Genomic DNA, 10015 nt, shown 5'->3' on the forward strand with positions numbered 1-10015 from the left:
TAAAATATTCTTTTGATTAAACCCTCAAAATTGCCTTTATTCTAATTTTCATTTAGCCACATGGACCACAACCCCCACCCCCCGCAAAGTCATATCGGGTATGCTCTTTTTATATCAATATATTCTAGGTGCACATGCAAATGAATAAGTTAAATCATAATGAGAACATGCAGTTTACATCACTATTTTCATTGCTATATGGTTATAAAATATGAGGATTTTATGGTCTTTAAAACAATCTTCCCAAAAGTATTGAGAAAATAAACTGTGCATTAATATATGACCCCATGTTCCTCTAGGCAAGATGACTTCATATACAATCAGGCATGAGCAAAATTTAAATGTTTTGTATGGTCCTAAAGTGAGAAATTTCAGCTTCCAGAGGCTACAGAAGACTCAGGACCAATAAATGTGTCTAAACTGGGGACAATATAAAATAATATAATCACATTTGGGTCTTAAAATGTTTAATGGCTATTGGTAACACTGCCATGAAATCCAACCACCTACCATCTAAGATAATTTGTGTATTTAGAATATTGAATTTATTTTCCAACCCTAGATACACGTTTAATAAACTTTGATAAAACAGAAGCTGTGTCTCTTGCTGCTATTAAAAGAAAAATCTATACCGCCCCCCCCAAAAAAATGATCGAGTAACAATAATTGTTAGCTTTCCCCTTTCCTTCAACTAAGTTTTCCCTGGGAAAGAGGATTTGAAAGGGAGAAAACAAACTTTCCCTCAGCACATTACTATATAAGCACTATATCCATCTGCCTGAATAAAGAAGAAATAAATTCAACTTTGGAACTCTGCCATGGAGTGTCGGCTCCTGCAAAGGGGACAGTTTGCTATTAATTGTTAATGTCGTCGGCCATTAGAGGGCACTAAACAACTCTACATTAATGCTGCATTGGAGGGAAGACTGGAAAAGCTAGAGGGGAGGGAGAAGGGGGGAGATACGAGCAGAGTCGGGGAAAAGGGAGGCAAAGAGAAAAGAGGAGAAGGGTTGGGCGGACGGGAGGGAAAGAGAGAAGAGGGAAGACACAGAGAGAGAGAGGAAGAATAAATCCGAAAGATAAAGAAGGATGTGGAGCCCCCAGAGCCGTCTGAAGTGAGCAAAAAGCCAGCGCCACCCCGCCCCGACCGCCCGCGCCCCTCCCCTCCCGTCCTCAGGACGGTAATTATAAAGCGAAAAGCAGCGGCGAGGTCACCCGTTTTTACCAGCCTGCTGCACCGAATGCGCGCGGTGCAGGTGCGGCGGCCGCGGGGCTTTGTGATTCATGCCCACTTTCAAGGGGGGCTTGGGCCCGTCTGAGAGGCACCCAAACAACTGTCTTCTAATATTAGCACGGCTGTATTTCGGGATCTATTATAGTCTGTCCAGACAGATCCCATTGTAATGGGATCTTTTATTAAAAGATTAGCACTATCTCCTGCAGTTGGTGGAAAAAAATCTGTTATCACTGAGTTATTTGCAGTTGTGGAGGGGGTGGGAGGGGTGGTGGAAGATGGGGGGTGGGAGGACGAGAGGAGGCGTGGGGGGCGGCGATCTGGCGGGGGGAGGTTGGGGGCGTGAAGAGGGGCGGATTTGAAATCCGTAGGAGAACAAATCCCAGTGACCTGCGAATGTCCAAGAATTTTGTCTGCATACTTCGCTGTCTGTTGTCCTTCGGGCTCCAGAAGCGAAAAGAATAGAAATTTAAAAGGCAGCTTTGGAATAAACAATATAGCATTTTCCGTGAAGTAATCGTTTTATATAAAAGGAAATATCGCCTCCTCAGTTTCATTCAGCGGTGCCAAAAATGTTATAAATGAGAGACCCGCCAACTTTCAGCGAAGAATGCCAGGCACTGTGCTTAATAAACTGAGGCTACAGAAGTTCATTATCGATGTTGCAATCTTTTTTATTCCGCGAACGGAGAGAGAGGGAGAGGGAAAGAGGGAAAGAGGGAGAGAGAGAGAGAGACAGAGACAGAGAGAGAGAGAGATGCTGAGAAGGAGACTGGGAGAGACGGAGACACACAGGACGGAAACTGGGGAGCCTCCGAGCCGGGGAAGGGGGGTAGACCGCCTGCGTCGGCGCCCCCGCTCCGGGTTCCGACTCCAGAAGCGGCGAAGTGAAAGGGGAGAAAAGAAAACGAGAGGGTCGAGACTGACGGGGGGGAGAGGCCGGGGCTGAGGTGTTCAACATTTTTGTTCGCCTCTGACTCGTCGAGACCCAGGGCCGCGTTTCGGCCCGGCTCAGCCGGGGTGGAAGGTGCCGGGGCCGGGGTTCCCAGCCACACCTCTGGGCTCCGGGTGGCCGCAGCGCTCAGCACGCGCAGACCCAGACACAAAACGTCTCGGGGTCCCGCGCCCAGACTGCGGGGGCCTAAAAAGGCAGCGACCCGACCTCAAGCGGGATATTTCTGCAGCTCGGGCTCTCCGGGCGTTTTGCAAAGTCTTCCTGGAGCGGAGGAGCGCCGGTGCGGAGACCAACTCCCGCCCAGCCGCCCAGCTCCGCTCCGCCCGCCGCCGCCTCCAGAGCCCCCAGCGCGCCCCCCCCCGACACACACACACACGCACGCTCTCACACACACACGCACGCACACACACACACACACACGCCACCCCCGGCGCGCCGGCGCTACCAGCGAGCGGCGGCGTGCAGGACTTGAAGTGGGTGTTCTTCCCCACTCCCCCGCCCCGGTCGCCTGCCCCCTCCCTCTCGCTCCTACGCAAATAAGAACTCGGCGATTCCCCTCCTGCAGCTTTGATTTCGGGCACCTCCACCAGATAATTGGGAAGGGTTTCCAGAAGGTGGGAAATGTCACCTGATTCACACTGAACTTTTAGAAGCTCCCCACCCCCAAGGAGCCGCGCACACCCTCGCTCGCGGCCGCCCTCCCACTGCCCCACACACTGGGAGACCGCCCACCGCAAACCGCGGAGACCCCCGTCTAGATTTAAAGCGCGGCTGCGCCCGGCTTCTGACGTCCATTGAATCGCGCGGGCGGCCGGCGGCGAGCGCGGGGCTGCGCCGGGATCGCTGCGCCCTCCGCCGCTCGCCTCTGCGACGCGCGCCGCTTGCCCGAGCCACCCGCCGCCGCGCCCGCTCCCCGCGCCGCCGCGCTCCTCGCCCCGCGCCTGCCCCCAGGATGGTCCGTCCCAGGCACCAGCCCGGCGGGCTCTGCCTCCTGCTGCTGCTGCTCTGCCAGTTCATGGAGGACCGCAGTGCCCAGGGTAAGCGAGGGGGGATGCGCTGGGAGGTTCGGCAGAGGGCAGGGGTTTGTACTTTTCGGTCGTCTCCACTGGGTCTGTTCTGAGCAACGCTGCTCTCGGAAGATGTTGGACCAACTTGGCGAGTCCAGGATGGAGAGGAGTGGGAAAACTAAAGGCAGTGACACTTTAGGACCTAAAGCCGAGTTTGGAGCGCGGTTATCCTTTAAAAGGAAAGGGGGTGAGCTGGGTCTCTCTCAGTAGGTAGGGTTAGATGCTCCAAGTTCTGGACATAATGAGTTCAGATGTTATCTCCCCTGTTTGGCTCTGAGGAAGGGGACAAGCATCAGTAGCCTGGAGATTTCAGTCGACCCATTTGCAGTCTAACCTCCCTCCCTCCTACGTCTTTTGGACACCTTAAAAAAATGACTGGGTGGGGAGGGGGGGATACTGAAATTTCTTCGGTGGCTGGGGGATGTGGTTTCAGAAACTTTGCCCAAACTTGGAAATGTGGGTGCCGAAAATTTCAGAGGGAAGTAGCTTTCTGCCTAGTGGATGCTTCTTCCAACCTCCTCCCCCCAACCCCGCAAAAAAAAAAAAAAAAAAATTATTGCCCCGGACTCTTGAGTAGTTTACAGTTTTTTCCCCTTTGCCTCATTCCTCTGTTAACTTTCTGTAGAACAGTGAGGAGCCCACAATTGATTTAAATTCTGAGATGCAAATTTCTAAAGTTTTTTAAAATTAGATTTATTTCTATTAGTCTTTGGGCAGAATTTTTTAAAAATAATAATAGCAGCTTGCGATCCAATTATTGTTAAAGTTATATGGATGATTAATGAGAAATCTTCCTGACCAAAATCCGAACATTAAAAAGGAAGAAGGGGGGGAATTTACTTGCAAAGATTTCTTGGTAGGTATGAGATAGGGGTGTGTGTATACACACATACATGTATATAAAACCATGAAACAGTAGGAAGTCCCCCCCCTTTTGTTCCCCCCCCCCACTCTTTTCTAGAGGCAGACTTGTAACTTTCCTGGCTTTAGCGTTAACATTTTGTGTGTGTTGTAAACTGTCCCCCGGGCACTGCCCCTAGCCGTCTGCGACGCACTACTCTGAGTTGCCCGCCTTTCGGGACGAGGCGCTGCCGGGGTGCCGGGGAAAGCAGCCCTGGGAGATTTCGAAAGATCGCGGTGGCCGCGGGCGTCCTCTGGGTCTGGCGGATTGCAAAACGGCCCGTCGGGCGGGCTGCGCCTCGAGGCCGCGCGGGGCAGCGCCGGGCAGGGCCCGGTTGCTTTTTTGCTTTCATTTTTCACAAGTGCCTTTTGCCTGATCTGTTCTTGTGTGTGTGTGTGTCTGTCTGTCTGTCTGTCTGTCTGTCTGTCTGTCTGTCTCGGTCTCTCTCTGTCTCCCCCTTTCTTTTTCTTTCTCTCTCTCTCAAGTTCTCCTACTTTCTTAACCCCTGTCACAAATAATACTCGTACCGCCTACATGAATGCAACATGTAAAAACACCCGTCGCATCCTGTTTTTGTCAGGTTCTTTAATCTGCTCTTCGAGTCGCTGCAGGTTATGAAATGGGACGAATAAAAGTAAACAGTCTAGTAAAAGTCAATGCAAGCTGCACGTGTTGTGTCTGGGTCACTGGTAACTGACATTGATATGGCTGGGGCGCTCTGGCTTCTCGCTCTCGCCTTCCCTCCCCCTCGCCCACCTCCCACCTCTTCAATCTGGTTTTTTCCCCCTCTTTCTCCACCCCTTCACTCCCTCCGATTTGTTTCCTGCTTTTCTGCTTTTCTCTCCCGTCTCTCCTCCTCCATGCTCACTCCCTCCCCATCCCCGCCGGGTCTCCTTCCCTTGCCGGCTCGCCGCCTCTCTCCCCCTACCCCGCCACTGCTCACTCGCCCATCTCCCCGCCCCTGTCTCCCCGCAGCTGGGAACTGCTGGCTCCGCCAAGCAAAGAACGGCCGCTGCCAGGTCCTGTACAAGACAGAATTGACCAAGGAGGAGTGCTGCAGCACCGGCCGCCTGAGCACCTCATGGACCGAAGAGGACGTAAATGACAACACGCTCTTCAAGTGGATGATTTTCAATGGGGGCGCCCCCAACTGCATCCCCTGTAAAGGTAGGGCTCTTCCTCCCCAATTTGTAGGCCCTCAGTAGAGGGCGTCTTACCCTCCCAGTGCCCAGCTGGGGTGTGGGACTGGGAGAGCTTTGTTCGTGGGATCCACTTAACTACCCCCAGCCCTGGTAAGCCATTCGGGTTGAATCTTGGGTGTCACATACTACAGGCAAAACAAGGTCGACAGAGGTTCTCGGACTTCTTAGCCAAATGTAGTAGTGAAGCCAGCCAACCCGTGCACTTTGAGAGAGATCTGGGTATGGGATGCAGCCCACTGTCCCCCACACCTGCCCCTCCTCAACTTCTGGGTGAGAGCCCCTTGGGCTCGGACTGCTGGCAGCACGATTGCGCGAGGCACCCGCAGCCCTCCTGGCTGACCTGCATGGTGCCTGGCCCCGGGTTTAATCCCTGCATCTTTCCAACTGCTAGAAACGTGCGAGAACGTGGACTGTGGGCCCGGGAAAAAATGCCGAATGAACAAGAAGAACAAACCCCGCTGCGTCTGTGCCCCAGATTGTTCTAACATCACCTGGAAAGGCCCAGTCTGTGGGCTGGACGGAAAAACCTACCGCAACGAATGTGCACTCCTCAAGGCCAGATGTAAAGAGCAGCCGGAACTGGAAGTCCAGTACCAGGGCAAATGTAAAAGTAGGTCCTACCCGGCCCCTCCCCCAGCTTTCTACCTGAGATAGACCCACTGCAAGACCCCCAGGGGATGGTGTAGTCTGAAGTAATAGCCTAATAATAATAATGATGATACCAAGTAAAGGAACCCTTTCTAACTCCTAAAGACTCCTTAAAACACTGAAGGACCAACCTAGAGTCATAGTTTTCTTTTGAAAACCACAGGGCTCCCAGAGTATGTTTCTGAAAGCTGGATGCTTCATGATTTCCTTGATACTATCAAATGCTCAGTCCCTAAGGACCAGAAGGTGCCTATTAATCTGTGTTTCCCTCTTTGTTTCAGAGACCTGTCGGGATGTTTTCTGTCCAGGCAGCTCCACATGCGTGGTGGACCAGACTAATAATGCCTACTGTGTGACATGTAACCGCATTTGCCCAGAGCCCACCTCCTCTGAACAGTATCTCTGTGGGAATGATGGAGTAACCTATTCCAGTGCCTGTCACCTGAGAAAGGCTACCTGCCTACTGGGCAGGTCTATTGGATTGGCCTATGAGGGAAAGTGTATCAGTAGGTATTCTGGATTGAGGAAGGAAAAGAAAAAATACGAAAAGAGAAAGAGGCTAGAAATGGTGTTAAAACTATGAGGTTAACTAATAAATAAGGCCAAAGCCTCCCCAAACACATAGCTTCACCAAAGAGAGAAATACTCTCCAGTTTGAGTAAATTGTCATGACCACAGCATTCCTTAAGAAAACCATTGTCTTCCGGAAGCATTGGGATATATATTGAAATGCCAGCAAGACACAGGAAACAATTTTCCTCCTTAGAAACCAAAGAACTCACTCAATTTTACACATTTTTTTAAGTGCTAGACTTGCTGGAAGCAAGAAATAATTAACAGTTCCTAAAATCTGTTATCAGATTCTGATAACTGATAGAATTCTTTCTTTTTTTTAAAAGATCCCACTTGTGGGAAATAATCAAATACATATTTAACTCAAGGATACTGTGAAATTCTGTTCCCAAAAAACGCTACAGTATTTTCATGTACTAATATAGTATGTAGAAAACTGGGGTGTGTGTGTGTGTGTGTGTGTTTTGGTTTTATTATAGAGCATTTTTGCACAATGTCTCCATTACCCCCATGAGTGAGTAATAAGATATGTTATATGTTTACATTTAATGATAGGAGACTAGAGAAAGGGGGCGAGGGGGAAATGGATTTACTCATCACAGGTGTATTATATCCTAGAAGCAAAGTCCTGTGAGGATATCCAGTGCACTGGTGGAAAAAAGTGTTTATGGGATTTCAAGGTTGGCAGAGGCCGGTGTTCCCTCTGCGATGAGCTGTGCCCTGAGAGTAAGTCTGAGGAGCCTGTCTGTGCCAGTGACAATGCCACCTACGCCAGTGAGTGTGCCATGAAGGAAGCGGCCTGCTCTTCAGGCGTGCTGCTGGAAGTGAAGCACTCCGGATCTTGCAACTGTAAGTGCAATTTCTAACCTTGCTGCAATTTAAGGCTTTCCCAGGCAAGCCCTAGGGAATGGAGACGTAAAAAGCACGAAAACCTCCCCATATAAGCCCACTTCTGTTAGGTAGCTGCTAAATTTTACCAGCAGTTCCGCGATCCACAGAAAAATTGCCTAGAATGTTTCTGGGCTTTTAGGATTTGTCTGATGATCATCAAGGGGGTTGCCTCTAAAAACCTATTTCCAGTCATTTGCCCCTAATTTCTTTTGCTTTAGTAGTGTGCTTTGCTGTTTGCTTTATTAACACTTGAATCTAAACTAACTGCCTCAAAGGTTGTTTTTTTTTCTTTTTCAAAGACAGCTTTCTATTATCACACATGGGCTGCTGCTTTGCGCAGCTGCCTCTACTAACTCTGAATTAAGGACCCAAAGCAGTTATACCTAGAACACAAGAGCGCTTTTTATCTAATTTCAGGAATCTGCCCGTAAAACCTGAGCCATTGATTCTTCAGAACTTTCTGCAGTTTTTGACTTCATAGATAATGGTGTTTTTTTTAAGTTTTTTTTTTAAACTTATTGCATAACAGCAGATGCCAAAAACAAAACAAAAAAAAGCATCTTACTGCAAGTCACATAAAAATGCAACGCTGTAATATGGCTGTTTCAGAGGGCTTTGAAAACGTACACTGAGCTGCTTCTGCGCTGTTGTTGTCCATATTTAAACAGCAGCTCCCCTGTATTCCCCCATCTAGCCATTTCGGAAGACACCGAGGAAGAGGAGGAAGATGAAGACCAGGACTACAGCTTTCCTATATCTTCCATTCTAGAGTGGTAAACCCTCCACCAATGTTCAGTGTTGACATAGCCTTTGGGCAAAAAAAAAAAAAGAAAGAAAAAGAAAAAGAAAAAATATATTGTCCATACTGTAAATAAGTGTATGCTTATTTATTTGGGGGGAAAACTATACATAAAGGACCTTTGTCCTAAAGCTCTCTCCCAGGCCACCTTGTTACTCACTGGACCCGGAGAGGCAGTCATTGTGAGGTCTACTGGATGAGGCCCATAGTTGAGACTTGTAGACATTTATTTATACTGTGTCATGTTTTATAATTTATACATAAAATGTCTGGTTGACTGTACACCTTGTTTTTGAAGAAATTTATTCGTGAAAGGAAGAGCAGTTGTTATTTATTGTGAGGTCTCTTGCTTGTAAAGTAAAAGCTTTTTTTTTTCCTTGTAAACCATTTAAGTCCATTCCTTACTATTCACTCACTCATCTGTCTCCCTTCATTTCACTGTTGTTAGACTCTTTTCCATTATAACAAACTTGCATGTCAGTTTCTGTCATGTTTATTTATTGGATTCTCTGCTGCCTGTTCTGTACATACATGATCCCTCGGGTTTTGTTTACAAGGAATCTTGACTGACCAAAAGGCATTATAACTCTGACTCAGATAGAAGGTACACAGGATACATCTTTGAGGAAATTCCTACTTCCGTTCTCTTGTTGTGATGAAGACATTTGTGAGAGGGGCTGATAGCAATGTTGGGTTTCTAATAATGTACTTTTAAGATGTTACAGATCCAAAGAAATTGAATGATATGGGTGTCAGGAGCCTGAAGGAAGGGGAATGCTACACATTCGACCTTTTGTTAGGTGTTTCCTTTAAGCTAGTCTGCTGTACCTTTTAAATTAGTCCTTTTCACCCAATGTGTCATGAAAAGTTATATCAAAGCTTTATCAGTTCAAGTTTCTTGCTTTTCATAATACTTTTTTCTGATGCAATTTTATATTTTCAAACATGGCAAGTTAAATATAAATTCATTTAAATATATAGTTTTGTACTTTTCTACCATGTAAATGTGCAATGTATATAAAAGTTATAATGTGTATTTGTAAATAAATGATGAGTGAAAAAATAAAAAAATTTTAAAAAGCCAATGGTCTCAATTGCTGATGACGTAAAAGAAGTTATGTGGGCTTTTGAGTAAAAATGTATATGATACATTTGCTGAGAAATAGAGTTATCACTGAAATGAAGTGGCCAGGGCAGTAGGAACTCCAAGGTAAATTACAGATCACCTCAGTGGAGCTCAAAAGATAAAGGAATCTGAGGTCCAGCCACCCCTTTGTAGGAGTGATAGCGTACCTACCACACAACCCTGGAGGACACTGTAGCTGTTCTTCCTTGCAATGGACCAGGCCTAAAGTTTCCTCTTTAAAAACACCATCTTCTTAGCTATCCTTGTTCCAAACTCATCTCCATAGCCAGACGTGCCCTTGATCTTTCCTCATCTAAAGACAGTGGATCTTAGATCCTTAAAAAACAAAGCACAGGGCTTCCCTAGTGGCGTAGTGGTTGAGACTCCGCCTGCTGATGCAGGGGACATGGGTTCGTGCCCCGGTCTGGGAGGATCCCGCATGCCGCGGAGCGGCTGGGCCCGTGAGCTATGGCCGCTGAGCCTGCGCGTCCGGAGCCTGCGCTCCGCGGCGGGAGAGGCCGCAGCGGTGAGAGGCCCGCGTACCGCAAAAAAAACAAAACAAAACAAAAAAAAAAACAAAGCACATCACAAGGAAATGTGAAAATAATATGACAGCACA

General features: G+C 47.9%; 1 protein-coding gene across 3 annotated transcripts; it reads left to right on the plus strand.

Annotated features, from left to right (window-relative positions):
• The first annotated feature begins 2722 nt into the window (after positions 1-2722).
• FST (follistatin) lies at positions 2723-9336 on the plus strand. Of its 3 annotated transcripts, none has more exons than XM_081230806.1 (6): positions 2723-3226; positions 5133-5324; positions 5751-5969; positions 6289-6513; positions 7202-7429; positions 8166-9335. In XM_081230806.1, the coding sequence occupies exons 1-6, from the start codon at positions 3142-3144 to the stop codon at positions 8246-8248; spliced, it is 1032 nt and encodes a 343-aa protein (XP_081086932.1). In that variant the 5' UTR covers positions 2723-3141; the 3' UTR covers positions 8249-9335. The 3 variants fall into 3 exon arrangements, with proteins under 3 accessions (XP_081086932.1, XP_081086933.1, XP_081086931.1); XM_081230807.1 differs by having other exon boundaries at positions 2728-3226; positions 7199-7429; positions 7889-9336; XM_081230805.1 differs by having other exon boundaries at positions 2733-3226; positions 7199-7429; positions 8166-9334.
• Positions 9337-10015: the final 679 nt, after the last annotated feature.

The sequence above is a fragment of the Mesoplodon bidens genome (assembly GCF_964165515.1).
Source record: "Mesoplodon bidens genome assembly, chromosome: 4".
Lineage (NCBI taxonomy): Eukaryota > Metazoa > Chordata > Mammalia > Artiodactyla > Ziphiidae > Mesoplodon > Mesoplodon bidens.

Coding starts and splice junctions, on each gene's coding strand:
- FST (XM_081230805.1), top strand. CDS start 3,142: ATGGTCCGTCCCAGGCACCAGCCCGGCGGGCTCTGCCTCCTGCTGCTG. Junction 3,227..5,132: donor GGAGGACCGCAGTGCCCAGG/GTAAGCGAGGGG, acceptor GTCTCCCCGCAG/CTGGGAACTGCTGGCTCCGC. Junction 5,970..6,288: donor GTACCAGGGCAAATGTAAAA/GTAGGTCCTACC, acceptor TCTTTGTTTCAG/AGACCTGTCGGGATGTTTTC.